Here is a 19,504-nt window from a genome sequence, read left to right as displayed (position 1 = left end):
CGAACACGACCAGATCGCCGATTACAATAGGCGGTGGTTCTTGGATGGAATCGCATTCACAGTTTCAACCGCAGCTGGTGCAATTAAAGCCTCTCTATCGACGCGAAAGTAAACAACGCTAAAAAACATAGCGTCACTTGCACTCGGAACAGGAAGTTGAAGCTACGTAAGTTCCGCTTCACGCCGGAAGCTAAGGGGGTGAGAGGAGAGGAGCGTGGAGGAGGAGGGTAGGTTGGCGGTACTTAGCTTGGCCGGCGGTGGCGCGTAGATGCAGGGGCTTTAATCGCGAGATGACGCTGGTAGTCGGCCAGAAGGTAGTTAATAAGTTTTGAGGAAGGTAAAAAAAATTAAGGCGCTGTACACAAAAATGATAGAATGAAAATCATGCATGTAATAGCATACCTGATTTACTCAAGCAGGCTGGGTGACTAGCTGTCACCGCCCAGTTTCAAAGGGGACATCATCATCATCATCATCATCATCATCATCATAATCAAATGAGGCAAACGCAAAAGACGGGTGGCGCCCTCACATTGGCATTCCCGCACCATCTTCCCGTGACGTCACTGATTTCGACAGCGTTTGGTCTTGTCCGGTTAACCATGTAACGATAAACAAGCACATCATACCTTGCTGGTGAAGCAGCGCACTGACACGGACACAGTGAAGACAAACAGGAAAAGACGACACTCGCTTCTCTGTTTGTCTTCACTGTGTCCGTGTCAGTGCGCTGCTTCACCAGCAAGGTATGATGATCACTCACCAACTAGCCCAACTTTCCACTTTAATAAACAAGCACGTGTAGCACTTTAAAAGTTTCAAACAATGTACCTAGCAGGTTCCTAGAACTGCTCCTGAACGAAAGTGGATCCGAATACAAGAAAACAGTCCGAAGTTCTTGACGTCACAAGGACCTTTCGGAACTGCGGTTGCGACGCGAGAGTTGGGAAAAGGGGAGTTTTGCGTTTATTCCATTGCCACTGAGCAAACCCTGCCTGGCTAAATACACGAGAGGGAAGTTCTGGAAGCATAGCTTATACCGGTTTGAAGTGATCAAGCGTTTCTCCTTGCTCGGGTGGTCAGTAGTATTTCCGGAGGCTTCCACCACAGCCTGCCTCGCGGCCCATTGAGCAGATTCGGGAGAGGGGGTAGGGGGGGTAGGGAGGTTACCTTACGCTCCGTCTATCAATCCAGGAGAGCCTATAGGCACTGCCACTGAGTTTTCCCGCTGAGGTTTTGTATACATTGACATTGTAATTCAAGCAAATTTGCTTGTTTTTCGCACTTCCTGGCACACGCGTTGTGGTTCGTGAGCATTTACTCAATGCATTCCCGATAAAAATTTCAGTGGCGAGTCAGCTACCACGTTGTGTTTCTTCGGTGTACTTGGTCCATCGTGCGCCGTTCCTGTGGTCTTGCGAAAAACGCGTACCAGCTCCAACCGGCTCTCAATTCTCCCTAGGTTTCCAGAGTCGGAGTGTGATAGTAAGGAACGTTGAATCGAGTGGGGGCCAACACGATGTAGTGTGAGCAATGAAAGAGCTGGGCGGGCTGCAACTGTAGAAGAAAGTGCTGTTGAACCTCGTTGCACTATACGCAGAGTCTGGACACGTACTGGCACCTGAAGCCCAACTTCTCGGACATCCAGCCTTCCACCGCACTGGGCATCCCGCTGCCCGAGAACCAGTGGCCCGAACTACTGGAGCTACTCGAGTGAGTGAACGGCGTCCACTCGGTGTATTCGAAAACTATACCGCAGGACGTGTATAATCCCGTTTTTTATGCGTTAGCATTAAAAAAAAGTTTCCTGCGCCCATCCTGTGTTCGTTTGGTCGCACGCCTATACCCTTCATGATGGAGGCGGAAAGCCAATGTCGGCACATGATTGTCGGCAGTATGCAAGAGGTCTACTGAGTTCCACATATATACACCAAATTAAGTGGAGGATTGCATGTTGATGAATTTGCTTTTGTCACCGCTGTTATCGAACCCTTCTGAAAAATTATGGCTATACCTATCCTCCCCCCCTGGAATTGTTACAACCTCTGGCTAATTCATAACCGAAATTTACGATTAGGCCACTTGAGGGGCGCTTCATGTTCGCCGTAATGCAATACTAGGAATGTAATATAAGTGCGAAAGGACATAGACGAAGGAAAAGGAAATACACGCATGCGCTCGCGTCGTTAGGTTCTTCTCTTAATGCGAATAATTTTTGTCAAACACAGATAGGTTTTTTTTCTGCCAGGTATCTGACCGCTGACGAAGGCCCATCCCGTTGGCAGTGCCGTCAAGTGTTTCAAACAGTGACCCAGGACTACATTTGGAGCGCACAGCCGTTACCAATAGGCGTCCAGAAAGCGCTCAATCTGAGCTCCAGACTCGGTAGTTCGAGGACCAATGAAACTGTTGAATCACTTATCGTTTGACTCATCCACTCCCGGGTCCTAGGCTCGGTGCACCTGCATTCCTGCACAAGTGCGCATTGACGTCAGCAATGACGTACATTGGGCTTGCTCCGCCCTAACCGGTGAAATCCACCAGGGAAATCAGCCGTGATGTTACTGGTCAAGACGTGGTCGAAGCCACAATCAGTGAACCAATGTAGATAGAGTAAATGTGTAAAGTGACGTACAAATATATAATTTTACATGCTCTAACAATATAAAATTGTGAAATTGTATATGTAGCCATCATCTCTACGATGCGATGTAATATAATGATTTCCCCTTCACAACCTGTGGCGTACATTTCGCTCCAGAAAATTACAACGTTATGTACGTGAGAACCTGCTACTACCAATCAACAATGTTTCGCATCACTTAGCGCTCAACTGTAATTTTAGCTGGCAAATTTTTTTCGGGCACATCTTTTGAGGCTAGTATATTAAAATTTATCCAGCCATACCAGCTTGAACTCGCCGATCTGAAAGAATACTGTTTCGGTGCTGTCAGGACGTATAACTTTTTCAGACCATGTGTCCACTCCTGTGGACAGCAGCTTTCGTCATTTTCAAAATTGAAGCAGGAACTATAAGCTGAATTAATCTGGTGTAAACTAAACTAGACCCAGGCGACACCATATGTCAATTCTAATTTCGTTGCCACTGGTTTCAGAGAAATTGACGCTTTGTCTAAGACGTACTGGTGCGCCACCACCGTCAACAAAAGATGAGCATGTTGTGCGTTTCAAATGCCACCAGATGACGCGGCAGTCCAGAATGAGAGGTTGAAGCGAGGAACTGCCGCACATTAGCCTTGTATCTATACGTTCAGGAAAGCAACAGACGATTTTATCTGAATGAACTAAATAAAATCACCACGCAAGCACTTCGTACAGGTGGTTAAGCAGCGACGCTGAAACGTGCGTCCCCAGTGTTTATCACTGGGTTAATCCCGACGGTTCATTGAACGATGGCTTGGCACGCTGCCGGATCCTCGGTACGCAGTTGATGAATGCGCTCGGCTGCACGAGCCTGTTCTTGTGCCCAGGCTACAGAACCGGGACGGCGTAGACGAGCTCCTTCCCTGTGCTGCTCGCTTCATTGCTGATCGAAGGCTGCCTGCTCCGCAGGAGTATACGTATGACGCGGGGCCTATCCATTTCGGAGTCGGAGAGAAACTGCTGCGCGCGCGCTTGGCTGCGACGGAGAGCAACGACGTCACTACTGGCACTGCCAATGGCACGCCTATGTCTCTTCTTTTTTCGCGCATGCGCATTGGGTTGCGCCAGAGAAGTTTCCGGCGTAGAGGCGACAGATGGACGAATCGGCTAACCATATACGGTTTCGCTGTAACAAAATTTACTCTACCTATGTACGTGTAGGTTCTGATGCAAGTTTATGCGTTTATGCAATTGATCAAGCAAGTATTTTTTCTGACAATTGCAGCAGACTGGATGACGATAAGTATTGACTTTAAAAGGTGCTGCGTCACTACGATTTTGACGGCTCTGAGAGGGCTCTATAAACAGTCCGATAATAAGCGAAGCTTTATCTTGTTTTTCGTGCTTTCTTCGCAGGACCTTCTTCACTCCGCACATATTCATTGCCATAAGCCACGTCTCCATCGAAGATCACAGCCTGCCGGAATGCCTCATTATGCCTACCTCCATATACAGTTTCCCCGCAAACGTAACGGCGCGCTACTTTCAGTCCGTGGTAAGTGATATTTCTACATTTTGCATTAGAAACGACATCGTGCACTCAGGCTCAGCAAGAACCAGTTCAAGGTTACGTCATACTGGCCTATCGGATCAGGTGACACCACAGCTTCGCTGGGCAACCATCTTCACAGTGTGGTTGGTGCCCAATTTTCTATTTCTTTAGTGTTCGCCCATGTCCTCCGAGATTGGGTGATGCAGGCCCCTTTAGCACCGGTCCTGAGCTCTTTCGTTGAACGCAGCGTCGCTAGATGGCGGCACCAGAGCTGATATTTCTATCTACTTAAAGGTAAACACGTCCGCGTTGTGCAACTTCGCCTTTACCGCACCACACCATTACTGTGACATGTCATGTATCAGCTGGTGTGCGAGGGATACGCTGCCTAAATGTTTTCAAGTGTCGCTATACTTGCTTTTTCTCGAAAACACTCTCTAATTCAGTCAAGCTAATGTTTCGTTAACGTCAATAGGTTGTTTATTTGTTTGTTTTTGTTTACACCACAAATGACCGACCTAATGGGCATTACCTGAAGGGCGGGACTTTTGTCACAAGAAACAGCCTTCAATATACTTTTTTTGAAAGTGGCGCCTTGACAGTGCAACACAATGTGAGGCGCGAGAACATTCCAATGTGTCACTTGTGACAGTGTCTAACTACAAGTATATCCTGGCCTATACTTCTCGGAAGATGTAACGTGGGCAGGACACGTGGAACACATCGCAAGGTTTTGACACGGCGAATTTTACTAAACGTAATTTTAGAGCGCAGCTCCTAAGCGTCCGTTCCTGCGGCGAGTGTCGGCGACCACGTAACGTAACGAACGAGCATAGCGAAGGATTAAGAGGAAGCTTTAGCTCGAGTGCTCCTATCTAAATACACGTAAAAGCAGAATTCGTTTTTCTCGGCAACCACTGCACCAAATTAGACGAGGTTTGTTGCATTTACAAGACAAGCCTAAAATCTAGTGACTGTTGGTTTCGAATTTTTGAGTTAGGTCGTCAATGTTTTACTAAAAATTGGCAAAAATTGAAGATTTTCAAGAAACGAAACTATCAAGTTTACAGCTCTGTAACTCAACCACTAAAAATGATAATACAATTCTGTGAATGGCATCTAATAGTACATCTAAAGCGGACAAAATTGATATGTTACACATGAATATAAAAAAAATTTAAACATAGGGAAATACAACTTTTGCAAAACCGTTGTAACCAATGTAACGAATTCACGTAAGATGTAAAATGACACATTGAGTTTGTCCGCATTTGAATGATCTAATGGATGCCGTTTACAGAACCGCGATATCTGGTCTTCATGCAGAACTATGAATTTGTAAACTTCGTGCTTCTATTTTTTTAAGCGGTCAAATATTTGAAAATCGTTTTCAGAAAATCCAAGCCCTAAATCTAAATTCCGCTTCCCACAGTCACTAGAATTTAAGTTTCTCTTTCAAATGCAACAAATTTCATCAAAATCGGTCCAGGGGTTATCTCATAAAAACGTTTTTGCGTTTTAGATGTACTTGAATAGGCCGCGTCGGAGTTGGGCACGAGCTGAAGCTTCCTCTTAAGGAGCGAACGCGGAGCGCTGCAGAGAGGGCGAGGGAGTGAAAGACGGTGATAGCGAAGGGAACGCTAGGAGGAAAGCGCAGGAGGAGGATATGGCGAAAGCGTGAGAAGCGTAGTGTCGCGCAACAGGCTCTGCGGCGACGATGGCTACGAGATGGCGCCAGGGTAGCGCGCGTGTCGTCTGTTCACCGATGACGCCACCGATACCATAAATGGAAACAAAGCGCTGCTTGAGCGGAGGCCTGTGGAGACAGCCACCATCATACTCAGTCAATAAGAATGGGAAGCAGATGGAGTTTTGGTTAACCGCGGCCGCGAGATGAACTTTGGAGGAGTATCACTCTAACCATCCTAACGCATTTTAAGTGTGAGCTCATCGCGCGCATGCGGCATGTTTTGCGAGTGTCTCCTCTTTCTCCACGCCCTTTTAGCCGCTATCATGCTAGCTGGAGCGAGACGCGAACAAGCGTTGCGCTGGTTTGGTTTAGCTGGAGCGGTCTAGAGTGACGATAGAGGAGAACCAGTCTAAGCATTCAAGCGCGTTTTAAGTGTGAGCTCGTCGCCCACGTGCGACGTGTTTTGCGATCACGTGGAGAATACGTCAACTCCTCAGTCTCGAGGCGGACGGTTCAAGTTGAGGAAGCAGCGGCAGCACCTTCAGCGGCAATTTACTACTCAACAATGATATATACTGGTACACAGAAAACGGTGATAGACCTCTAAGCGAACACTCTTTCGGTTTAGCCCGCCTCGCTGTTTTCCTTTGGTGTCCCCTGTAAGCCTCTGAGTAGAACTCCCGTGTTGCTGTTGTACATTATCCTTTCAGCTGGGTTGCAACGATTCAGAGCGTCAGACAGCCCATTCTAACCAAAAGTGAACTCCACACTGCATCCACCGTTTTGGAGATTTCCCACACTCCGTTCACTCTAGTAAGCCATGCCAGAAGCCGTCGACTGTTTAAGAACACGTGTTGCAAGAACTTACCCCGCATCATGCAGGTCCATGTCGGAAAAGTCGATGCAAAGTAGTTTTCTAGATACGATGGGAAAAGAGCGAGGCAGGAGCAAAACACAAATACAATAGAGACGGCAGCACGAATGTTTGCTTCTTTCTTGCGGTAGGTACATTAATATAAGCAACATTGCCGATTACTCATGCGCAGTTGGCCTGGTGAACCTGTCGGCAGTAAACGTGGAATTCTACTAATCGTAGCTGTTCTTGTTAACTGCTTCTGTATCTTCTCTTTTGGATGTATTAATCGTATTTATTTTTTTAATTTAAAGAAACGTATCATTTACTATGCAATGATGACCGTTTTGTTGGATAGTTTTGTACATTCTGGCTAAACTAAACATCACCAAATGACGTCACTATTGCTTCTACTTACGTCGAGGTCACCAGTATTCCGATATTCGGCGAACGGTATAATGTTCACAGACAAGCTAACTCTCTCCGTCGTCTCGACAAGACGGAAGGTAATTCATTCAAGGTCACCTACTATTTCACCACTAAGGCCACAAATTCTCTTGTCGAGACGCTATGACCGTACGAAGCATTCGCCTTACCCTTGTTTTTGAAGACGGGATCTTGTTTGCCGACTTGACACGGGTTAGCGTATCTAGGATCTGGGTATCTTGGAACCACTTCCAGAGAAAACGGCATTTTCGCACCTGCAGAGCATCGTTGTGAGTCGCAAAAGGTATCGAGATTGTGGTCTCAACGAGACAAGCGAGAATTAGTCGTAGACTAGGTAAAATTAACGGTACATGTGTAATTAGCGTCAATATAACCGAAAATTAACTATACTTCACCGCAGACAGCACCATCTCCGGAATCAGCCTACGTAGCATCTTGGTCAAAAGAAAGTGTCGACCCTAAAAAAGACGAGGTCCACGTAATTAAGCGCGAAGTACGATACAAATAAGATACGAAATGACTGAATACTGAACCTGAAAGAGACAGAATAGAGAGATACATAACGAATAATAATAATATTTGGGGTTTTACGTGCCAAAACCACTTTCTGATTATGAGGCACGCCGTAGTGGAGGACTCCGGAAATTTTGACCACCTGGGGTTCTTTAACGTGCACCTAAATCTAAGCACACGGGTGTTTTCGCATATCGCCCCCATCGAAATGCGGGATACATAACGATCATTTAATCATCGAATCATTAGGTCTTGTCTTCGTTAGTGTCAACGCTTAGGTCGACTCTTTCTTTTTTTGCTGGTTCACGTAATTAAAGCGCACTTCTGAGAGCACTTTGACTTACCTAGCGTATATAGCGCGCCTAAACAGTATATATTTCCCACTTGGACAATTTCCGGGACCCATCGTAATTATTAAAGGTCACCGAGCAACTCCAACACCATATAAAAATGTAACTGCCGAGTGTGTGAAAGAATGCATCCTTCTGAGAAATTATTTATACAAGTAAAACTATGGATATGCATGCATCTATATTACAGCAACACATCACGTGTTGAATTGTAGGTATATCAATGTAATTGCCGTGTTAATTATGCATGCATGGCTTATAGAAGAAAGAAGTTAGCTATACACATTATTATGAATTGAAATATTTGTATTCATGATCGAGAGCATATTTGTATTCATGATCGAGAGCATAGTCTGCGCAAGCTCTGAGTATATTAGTAAGGCTGCTTCAAATTGTAAGAACTGAGAATTCCCAAGTTTGGCGACTGTTGAATATAGTCTTTATCAAAATCAACGAAGGTGTGCAATGCGTGTACACGTCGGTGCGAAGTGACTGACAAAGGCACACTGCAGGGTATACGGGGTGCTTCCTTCAACCAACCCGACACATACGTCGTTCTGATTGGATCACCGATAACTATTTGGCGTACTAATAAAGCAACGTTATCTGCAAGTATAACCGCGCATACGTGTACCTGCATACTTGGAAGATTCGAGCGATTTCCTCGCGCTTCGTACGCATATGTATTTTTAACGCGACAGCGTTAAGGAGCTCGTGTCGCAGAAAAGCCGGTGTCGTCGGCGTCGGTGTCGGCGGCGTTGGCCGTGAGCGATAAATCCCAGCAGGCCCTTCATGAATAAAAAACAACTTGCAAGATGGGCTGGGTGGGAATCGAACCAGGGTCTCCGGAGTGTGAGACGGAGGCGCTACCACTGAGCCACGAGTTCCATGCTTCAAAGTCGTACAAACGCGTTTCTAGTGAGTGCGGTGTTGCCTTAGAAACGAGCTCTTCTACGGCTCAGGCGTGCGTCGCTTGCTCAGGCGCACATTTCGTTGCCGCGCCGAACGCTGCGTTGCTCGACGCTCACCGCGTCCGATGCGGGGCGCGTAGTCGCTGCGCCGAAGCCCATTGTCTTACATCCCTTGGCGGGTCGACGGGAACGCTGTCGCGTTCCACTCTTGAAGGCGAAGCTTAAGCGTCCTCCAGTTTTTTTCGAAACCATTCTTTACATTAAAGAAGCACGCGTTGATTTTTTTTCTCTCTCTCTCTGCCTCGTCGACCAGAACGACTCTGGCCGGCTGCTGCAGATGATATGGGACAGGGGCATACTGTCCGCGCTCTCCTTCTCGTTCACGATGAAGGCGCGCTGGTATCGGCCGCGCCACCCGGACCCCAACGTCACCGCCATCGGCAACTTCGGGCTGTTCAACCCGTGCATGGACCCGGGCGTCCCTCCGGACATCAGCCCCGGCAAAGTGAGCTCGCCCACTCGCTCGATCTATCAAAAAAATTTTGTCGCCACTGGAGACGAATACTAGCGTCGAGCTATAACAGATAAACGGGTTGTTGTTGTTCTCCCTGCGGACGTACCGCGTCGCCAACGTAATTTGCATCCAAGATTGTGGTTAGTTAGTTTGCTAGTTAGGTAGCTAGTTAGTTGATTGGGTAGTTAGTTGGTTGAGAAGTTAGTTCGTTAGTTAGTTATTGGAAGAAATATTTGATTGGGTCGTTAGTTGGCTGGGAAGCTAATTAGTCAATTAGTCAGTCGGTCGGTCGGTCGGTCGGTCGGTCAGTCAGCTAGTTCATTTGTTAGTTATTGGACGAAATATTTGATACACATACACTACCGCACGTACAATGGGTAAAGGTGAATGAATGGTTGACAAAAGGCAGTCAGCAGTCTGGTACATTGTAAATTTAACAGGTGAAATGCTAAATAGCACACGGCATATAAATTTCAATTCGATTTTAATTTTTTCTCATTTACTTCGGACTACCTGTATGCCCAGGAGCCTGGGACTAAAGGCATAATATTGTAACGGGGATGTTGCGAGTATATAAAAACTATATTTACCAGAACAATCTCATCAGACTTTTCCACGCCTTCCTCATGAGTCACGTAAATTACGTAGCCTCGGCGCTAAAATGGACCAAGAGAGACGCGGCCAAGATAGACACACTGATGCGCAAGAGCATCAAGAGGGTGCTAGGTCTTCCGATCAGTACAAGCACGGAGCGGCTCGATCGGCTAGGGGTCCACAATTCGCTAGCAGAAATCATCGAAGCACAGACCAAGGCACAGGTAGTGCGGCTGTCGACCACCATGGCCGGCAGACGCATCTTAGAAGAAACAGGGATAAATGCAGAGGCAGAGTGCAACGCACGCAGCGTCGCGCTCAGCGTGGCGGTCAGGGGCACTTTCAAGGTAGAACCGCTTCCGAGAAACGTCCACCCGCAATTCAACGAGGGGCGCCGAAAGACGAGGGCCCGGGCACTGCTAAAATCGACCGCCAACTGTCCGGGACTGGCGGCATTTGTAGACGCGGCCCAGTATACGGGCGCAGCGACCGGTACGCGGCCGCCTCGATACGCTGGGATGGTAGGATCATTAACGCAGCATCGGTCAAGGGGGTAACGTCCGAGGTGGCCGAACAGGTGGCAATAGCCATGGCAATGAGGGACCCCGAACGTCCTTACGTATACACAGATTCGCGATCGGCGGCCAGAGCATTCACCTCAGGCTCGATATCGCGGAAAGCGGCGGCCGTCCTCGGCAGTGAGGGAGCCCCGGGTCATCACATCCTCAAATGGTTTCCAGCCCACATGGGAACCGACGTGCACCCCGACTTTCCCAACGCCAACGAGCTGGCACACGGACACGCACCAGGACTCACGCACCGCGGCGATCGTGGCGAGCGAAGTGGCGGGGAGGGAGAGAGGCACCGAGACCCGCTGCTCACCTTCAACGAAATAACAACGCACTATCAGCTGTCAAGGAGGACCTTCCCACTCCCCCACGCTAAACTCACTAGACCACAGTGATCTATATTCAGAATGCTGCAAACAAGGTCGTTCCCCTCGAGAGGTAGAATGAGCCTTTATTCACCGGACGTAGAGCCGCAATGTCCGGATTGCGGCGAATCGTACTGCTCGCTATCGCACATGCTTTGGCAATGCTCCGCGTTAAGCGGCACCGTGTTCAGCAAAGAAGAAGACTGGATGGACGCCCTGCGAAGCGACGACCACCAGACCCAGCTCCGGGCCGTCCAGAGGGCTCACGAAAGGGCGAAGGCTCACGGGCTTCCCGTCCCAACGTGGGTGCGGCGCGCGACCCCTGCCGACCACTAAACCAAGAGTGGGTGGGAAGGGGTTCCTCAGGACCCAACAATGTTATCTCCTCCTCCACCATATATATACAGCACGACTCAGAATAGTTAAGATGGCAGACAACCAACAACACGCAGCAGTCAGCGTCTCCGATCTTCTTCTTCCTCTCTCTTCTTTCATCCTTCCGTAACAGGACCCCCGGGTGGCGAAATGACGTCTCGCGCATGGTAGGTGAAGAATTGCGAGCGAACGTCGACAGGCGTCTGACTTGAGGATGCATCAAAGTGTAGCGGCGAAATCTCGTAGTTGACGTCGTTAAGTTGGCGTAGGACTTCATAAGGCCCTGTGTAGCGAGAGAGAAGCTTCTGCAAAAGGCCGACCCGACGATATGGTGCCCAGCAGAGCACCCAAGCACCTGGTGCGAACTTAACATCGTGATTGCAGCGGTCGTAACGCTCTTTCTGTATATGTTGCGAGGCTAATAAACGAGATTGGGTGATTTGACATGGCATGAGAGCGCGATCGATGACTTCACGAGCGTACTCAGTTGCAACACGTGGTACAGAAGGCAGGATGGTGTCAAACAGCAGTCTGGGGTCGCGACCATTCAAGAGATAAAAGGGTGAATATCCTGCGGTGTCATGTCGGGACTAGTTATTCGCGAACGTCACGTAAGAAAGCGTGGCGTCTTCACGGTGATCGTTGGAGACGTACATCGACAGCATCTCTGTGATCGTTCGTTTGAGACGTTCCGTAAGACCGTTCGTTTGTGGGTGGTAGGCGATGGCCAGCTTGTGCTCAGTGGCACAAGAGCGGAGGAGGTCGTCGACAACTCGAGATAAGAACGAGCGGCCGCTATCTGTGATTAACTGTTGAGGTGCACCGCGGTGGAGAATGGCGTCGTGGAGGAGAAAATCGGTGACGTCACTTGCGAAACTAGTCGCCAATGCCTTTGTTATCGCGTAGCATGTCGCGTAATCAGTAGCGATGGCGATCCACTTGTTCTTTCGAGTCGTTGTCGGAAAAGCGCCAAGCAGGTCAAGGCCTACGCGAAAGAATGGTTCAGAGGGAAGTTCAGTGGGATGGAGTCGGCCGACAGGTGCCAGGGGAGGTTTCTTCCGGCGCTCACACAATTCGCACGTTGCGACATAACGACGCACATAGCGGTAGAGACCCGGCCAGAAGAACCGGCGTCGTACGCGGTCGTATGTACGCAAAACTCCAAGGTGTTTCGCCATCGGTGCATCATGAAGTTGTTCGAGAACGACGGGTCGCAGGTGACGAGGAAGGACAAGTGTCAGGATTGGGGGCTCAATCCCACCGTTCGTAACCAGTTGTCAAGATTGGAGTCGGGAATGAATTAGATGGCCGCTGGCCCGTGCCGTCGGCCAACTTATCCACGCTGAGGACGTTGATGAAGGGAAAAACTGGTTCTCATCGAGAACGAGGAATATGGGTTTATTTACAGTATCTACATAAGGACGTTGCAGTTCATCAGTCTAGCATGACTGCGAGAGAAAGTACTCGAGCAGACGCGCAACAGCGGTTTATAAACACTCGGTTCTCCCTCGATCCCAAAGTGAGCGAAACGTTCGATTAGTCATCGTAAACGAGTCGCCTCTCTGCACGAGAGATTACACACACACACACACGCACACGCACACACACACACACACACACACACACACACGCACGCACACACGCACACACACACACACACTTTCGCACAGGTTCACGGTCCTCAACCGAGGTCAGGCGGTCTTCGCCGAACTCGGGGCATACGTCAGGAAAGGTGCCTTTTATTCCCCGAGCGGACCCCTGCAGCGCGGCCGGTTGCCCATTGTCTTGCGTCTCGAATGGCGCGTGGGAAGGAGCCCTGAGCTACGTTCCCTCGGGGACTCCCCCGCTCGCGGCAGACCGGGTAGGCGGTGTCGTGTTCCGGCACAAAGCCTGTTTCGTCGAACTCATCTCGGCTCCTGCGACGGAGGGTCGAGGACGCGCGTATTGTCCTCCGGACGCAGTCGACTTAGTGACGCCGTGGCTAGAGGCTTGCGGCGGCCTTCCAGGAAAAGTTTGACGCCGCTGTCGCAACTGGCTGGCAAAAATTGCACCTCAGCAGGCCGTTCTTAACACAAGGAGCAACTCGGGGCATTCAGGGTTGATATTGAGGCGGTAGAGGATGCCGTCATGCAGCACGAACATGTGGTACGTTCCGTCGGCGCTGCCAGATTGCACTTCGGCGATGATGGACTGTAAGCATGCGTCGCGTTGTTGTTCAGCGCGCATGTCGGTCATGTCAGTCAAAGCCATCACGCAGGTCACCGCATCATGGGCAACAGGATCGGGACGATCCACGGGGTGATGCGAGAGGCATTCAGCGTCCTAGTGGAGGCGTCCAGTCTTGTAATGGACACTAAATGAAAATTCCCGGAGCCGCAAAGCCCAGTGACCAAGCCGTCCAGTCGGGTCCCGTAGGGAAGGCAGCCGGCAGACTGCGTGGTGGTCTGTGACAACCGAAAACGTGCGGCCGTACAAATATGGCCTGAACTTGGCGACAGCCCGAACTAAAGCCAAGCACTCCTACTCAGTGACGGAGTAATTTCTCTCGGCAAGTGACAGCAAACACAGATTGTGAACCAATGTTTTCAAGTTCCTGACTACGATGGCTTGTAACCCGCCGTGGTTGCTCAGTGGCTATGGTGTTGGGCTGCTAAGCACGAGGTCGCGGGATCGAATCCCGGCCACGGCGCATTTCGATGGGGGCGAAATGCGAAAACACCCGTGTACTTAGATTTAGGGGCACGTCAAAGAACCCCAGGTGGTCGAAATTTCCGGAGCCCTCCACTATGGCGTGCCTCATAATCAGAAAGTGGTTTTGGCACGTAAAACCCCATAATTTAACGATGGCTTGTACGAGAGGAACTGAAAATGTGGTAGCATCAGGGCTACGCGAACAGAAAGCTGCGGGCGCCATCGTCCCACTTCACCCCTAATGATTCGCACCACGTCCTCTGATGGCGACGCATGCTGCTGTGCAGGTTGATCTTCACACGTCGACGTTGCGGCAGTATTGGGAAGTCTGGCGAATGGTTGCAAGACGCGTCTGCTTTTGGCGCGCTCGAATTGTCGGCACTCTTTAATGAATGCGTCAACTGCAGAGCAGCTCTTGCACGTGAGCAGATTAAACGCGTCGTCAGCAATGCCCGTAAGCACGTGCCCGACCTTCTCAGCTTCTGTCATGTCGTGATCGGCTTTGCGACAAAGTGCCAGCACGTCCTGGATGTACGAGACGTACGACTCCGTGGCAGATTGGGCGCGGGCATCCTTCCGTAACAATATATAGTGGCGGGCACCTGTCGATACTCATGCGGTATACAGAGCAAGAAAAAAAAAAGTCAAAAGTTACATACATCAGCGTATACACTGCAATCGCGTGTAACCATTGCGGTGTGCCCAGTGCCTTAGTGACGCGTCGCTCTTGTGGCCAGTGTAGTGGTGGAAAAATTTTCCAGTTCAATTTCTCTACGCGTATCTTATTTTGTTATAGCGCAAGCTTGACACGGACAACAGAAGGCACGTCTGACACACACAGCGCTTGTGTCAGATGTGCCTTCTGTTGTCCTTCTGATGTGCCTTCTGTTGTCCGTGCCAAGCTTGCATTATAAATAAGATATGCCGTACCAACAAGCCCCTATTGCTATCCTCGTCGACTTCTCTACGCATTTCAGCACAGTGGCACACATCACTACGTAGATTTTTTTCTACATATATTTTTTTTTCACTTGCGAGCCGAGGTCGAATAACGTGCACGCACACAAAGAAGCGCTAAACGGGTAAACGTTTAGGAAGAAAGTGAAATATTCTCATCGTTGTTATTTGATATGAAAGCACAACATGCACACATAAAGAGAGAAATGGGGAAGGAACAGGCTGTGAGCAAGTGTCACCGAGATGGGCACAGATGCTTGGGAAGGAGGGGATAGAATAGGAAGCTGAAGATGAGAACGAGGGAACTAAAAGAAGAAGGAAGGACACAGCAAGATGTCAGGCCGCAAAGATGAAATAACAATTGCAAGGCATACAGCGAGCAAGTAGGAACAGAACTTGCATGCAGAAGCAGAAAAAAAATACAGGCAGATCACAATTATTACAGAAGAATGGAAGATGTACAAAAATAAAATGTAGCTTGGAAAAAAAAGTATTTCGGATCTTGCAATGTCTCTCACAAACCGGGAGCGAAGCACGTGCTAAGACATGAAATAAAAGCAGAAACAAAAAAGACAAGCGGAAAGTTATGAAGCTCCTGCGCTGAGAAAATGTATTATTCCAAGTTCGCCGTTGGGCTTCCGTGATCGGTTCATCTAGCTTCATGTAGACGAATTACGATTACGACAACATGCGGGCATTATTGCTCTTGCACGCTAACCAAATGCCCACTTGCGCTGTGCCGCTAATTCAAATGCTCAACAAGTTCTTGCATTCTTCCCCGCCTCTCTGTCAACGCACCCAAAGGCTTGCAACGTGTCCTGGACCATTCGCAACAACTCGAGATACGACCCTACCTACTTCGTGAGAATCGGATACGACAAGACCCTTGGACGCACGCTAGTCTTCGACCCTCTCACAGGCATGAGGATAAAGGTATGACACCATATATGTCACAATTTATTTATTAACGCGATAGCGTTAAGGAGCTCGTGTCGCAGAAAAGCCGGTGTCGTCGGCGTCGGTGTCGGGTGTCGGCGTCGGCGTCCACGGCGTTGACCGTGAGTGATAAATTACGGCAGGCACTTCATAAATATTTATTTATTTATTTGTTTATTTATTTATTTATAGCGTGAAGGTCCTGATATAAATGGGAAGATGGGGGGGGGGAGGGCGGTGCAGCAAGCAATAGTCAGATGATCAGTTGCTTTGGCATGTGCAGATTCGAAAGTGCTTTTTAGGTGCACGAAAGCATTTTCTTACACGCGCGAAAAAAAAAATTTTCTATTCTTAAACCCGTTTCTCTCATTCATCTATTATGGCACGTAGAGCGCTCAAGAATACTGCGGCAAGCGCTGAGCATGTCGACACGCCGCAATCGAAGCACAAAATGCCATGTCACCTCACTGCGCTCATCGTTGTTTTACGTCGTGAAGGTGTTAACGTATATTTACCTTTATATATGTATTTACTGCACCGATGTCCTTACACAACGCCCCACGTACGAGGGCTCTGTAAGGTGCTTATAAATTAAATAAACATCGATAGTGCGAATGCTAGCCTATAGCTCAAGATCCGTGTTGATTGGACATGCGTTCGAACACCTGCTTCCTTCAAGTTGTACAACTAGCGGCACAGCGATAGCCAGATGGTTATCCGTGAAATCACCATAATATACGTTCAACTGACATCCTCCCTAGCTATGGGCATAAGGATGGGACGTGTAGGTGAAGCGAAAGCAAATCATTTTGAAAGCTTTATACAGTGTATACGGACGGCATTTTCATTCGCTTTACGCGGATATGGGAAAAGTCAAGTAAGCCATAGCAATGTTAACGCACAATCAATGAGTCCAATAAAGAAAAGATACAGAAAAACACTTGGATCTTAGTTGTGGCGCTTGGAAGTCCAAGCGCTCATCGCGATTGACTTTGGCGCCACACCGTATATAGCCCTCGATCGTGTGCGAACCGCACTCCTTTTTTTTACCGATCGTGACGAAGTACAGGCGGGAGCGCGCCGTTTGCGTCCAATTTTCTTTTCTTCTTTTCAACCGCGCGTACATTGGTGATCCCTTTTTTATATCTCGTCGTTGCGCACATGCACTTGTCTGACTTAACACGTATCTACATGCACTCCTGCTTATAAGACCTCGTCGGACACTAGCAGTGACCCGAAATAAAAAAAAAATCCGCCACCGTTCCGCCCCGTGAAAGTGGAGGAGGTACAGCGAAGCAGTTGCCGGACTTTATGGGCGACCCTACGCAAGCGCCACCACCACCACAACGACGTACAGTCACCCGCAAAAGTTCACAGCGCACGGCTTTCACGACGAATGCGGATCTCTGTTGACATATGGGGCAGAAATTTGGAGACGGACAAAGAAGTTCGAGAACGAGTTTAGGACCACGCAAAGAGCGACGGAACGAAGAATGTTAGGCGTAACGTTAAGAGACGGGAAGAGAGCGGCGTGGATCAGAGGGCAAACGGCTATAGCCGATGGGCAGGTCATGTAATGCGCAGGATAGGTAACCGGTGGAGCATTAGGGTTACAGAATGAGTGCCAAGAGAAAATTGAAGTACTATAGCGCCAAACAGACGACACAGGAAGAAGAGACACGGACGAGCGCTTCCTGTGTCGTCTGTTTGGCGCTATAGTACTTCAGTAATGCACTAACTAGCCCAACAAAAAGTTTTGCTGGCCAAGAGAAAAGAAGCGTAGTCGGGGACGGCACAAAACTAGGTCGGGTGATGAAATTAGTCAATTCGCGCGCGCTAGTTGGAATCGGCCGGCGCAGGTCAGGGGTAATATATGGAGATCGCAGGGGGAGGCCTTCGTCCTGCAGTGGACATAAAATAGGCGCATGATGATGATGACCTGTGGAGAGTGCCACAGCAACTCTTTTTTTTTTCACAACTTTCGCAGTCATGTGCAAAGACACGGCAAGTTGCGCATACAGAATCAAATAGAATACAAGCTGCATTGGCACCTTCAGTCGTCTCATCTTTCTTTCTTTTTTCCTCAGCAGTCTTTTTTTTTTTAATTTCGAGCTGCCAAGTGGGGGGTACGACTATTTTACACGAACACAACCCTTACACAGATCAATTTGGTATTTCTCTCTCTCTCTCTCTCTCCGCAGATTTGCACCGCTAAGCGGATCTTCTTGCGCGTGAACTTCACCGTGTCCGCGTACGACGTGGAGTACGACGTCTGGAGGTACGCCCGCTTCAAGGGCAGCGTGAAGTGCGACCACTTCAACATCAACGGCACCAGCCAGAGGACGCAGTTCCTCGAGAACATTCGCGGCTTCCTCAACCGCAGTTACGTAGCGGCACCGGACGTGCAAGACTGCATCACGCATTGGTAGGCGTCGCGGTCGAGGCGTGGGCGAAGTGGCATCGCTGCGCTTAGAGGGCGCAGCGGTCGGCAGGGCGTTAGGCCTAGCTAGGCCTATCAGGGTGGTTTTACGCGTAGTCTGTCACGTGATGGTTGGCCTCGTGATCTGAAGGCTCGGCTTGTAGGTGGTCCAGTGGGAGTTAAGGACTCCGGTATGTGGGCAATGCTTGAGGTCATGCATACTTAGCAAGGATCGGGATAGCGAAAAGTGGGGGAGTATAGCGATCGATATACTCGCGATGGACATTGTAATCACAGGAGTACGATGGGCTCCCTGGAAGACGTCGTACGCTCACGTCGATACGAATGGTGGTGAGAAATGTGTTCAGTGGTTGGTAAGGTTGGTTAGCCAGCTGGTGGTTTGAAAAGGGACAAGACACGACGTTGCGGATGTCAGTGGACAATTTGACACGCAGCCACGCACCCCAAACTCCTGTCCTCGCGTGTCGTCGGCTTTCGCTACACTCGTAACAGCCGTCGTTTCCCGGAGAAAGTTTTGTCGCCTGCACGTTCACACCGCATCGCCACGGGTGTCAGGCTCCGTGACCAGGTACGGTAGGCGCGTCACCGTGAACACGTTGGTGTTAGATACTGACTCGGCGTGAAACCACTGCTGCGAACTATTTTGTTTATTTTTGCGCACACCTTACACGGTAAACCGCGTAGCATCTCTTTAAGCTTGTACTGTTAATTTGTTTAATCGCGTAATATGAGATTAAAATGGACTGATGACCCAGCGCGTAAGTGTTCTTTGCGTCTTGATGGTGTTGAAAACGTTTGATTGACGGGAAAAAGGTAAGGAAGTTAGGGGAAGGCCGGGTGGTCGGATCCTTATTCCGGGATTCCGTTGGCTAAGACCGCCGAGCCCTGTCTCTTTCCAGGAGAGCTTGCTGGTCCTCGAGGGTTGAGCTGGACAGGGCTGCCTCCTGTATCCTTCGCTGAGACATTTTTACTAGCGCTAAAGGAAAAACGTTGGGACAGGACAGAGCGCTAGCAAATCCATCAACACCAACTAGCCCAACTTTCTGCCTTAATTACTCCTGTATTCTTCCCAGGTTGGCTACAGAGGGCGTTTCTTCACGTCTTATCGGTGTTTGTCCACCAAAACGCAGATTTCCCGACAGC

General features: G+C 49.2%; 1 protein-coding gene across 4 annotated transcripts in view; it reads left to right on the top strand.

Moving 5' to 3' along the window:
• The window catches only part of LOC135912938 (uncharacterized), a 46,109-nt gene extending 26,991 nt beyond the window's left edge, over window positions 1–19,118 (top strand). For 2 of the 4 annotated variants that reach the window (XM_070523791.1, XM_065445556.1), the window contains 5 exons: window positions 1,601–1,713; window positions 4,021–4,159; window positions 9,234–9,425; window positions 15,790–15,918; window positions 18,123–19,118. In XM_070523791.1, the coding sequence (XP_070379892.1) occupies window positions 1,601–1,713; window positions 4,021–4,159; window positions 9,234–9,425; window positions 15,790–15,918; window positions 18,123–18,350 (801 nt within the window). In that variant the 3' untranslated portion in view covers window positions 18,351–19,118. The remainder of the gene's footprint in view (window positions 1–1,600; window positions 1,714–4,020; window positions 4,160–9,233; window positions 9,426–15,789; window positions 15,919–18,122) is intronic. The other 2 variants (XM_065445558.1, XM_065445557.1) reach the window with 2 other exon arrangements.
• The last annotated feature ends 386 nt before the right edge of the window (window positions 19,119–19,504 follow it).

The sequence above is a fragment of the Dermacentor albipictus genome, chromosome 8, assembly GCF_038994185.2.
Source record: "Dermacentor albipictus isolate Rhodes 1998 colony chromosome 8, USDA_Dalb.pri_finalv2, whole genome shotgun sequence".
NCBI classification, from domain to species: Eukaryota; Metazoa; Arthropoda; class Arachnida; order Ixodida; family Ixodidae; genus Dermacentor; species Dermacentor albipictus.
This window is presented reverse-complemented; position numbering and strand designations above follow the sequence as displayed.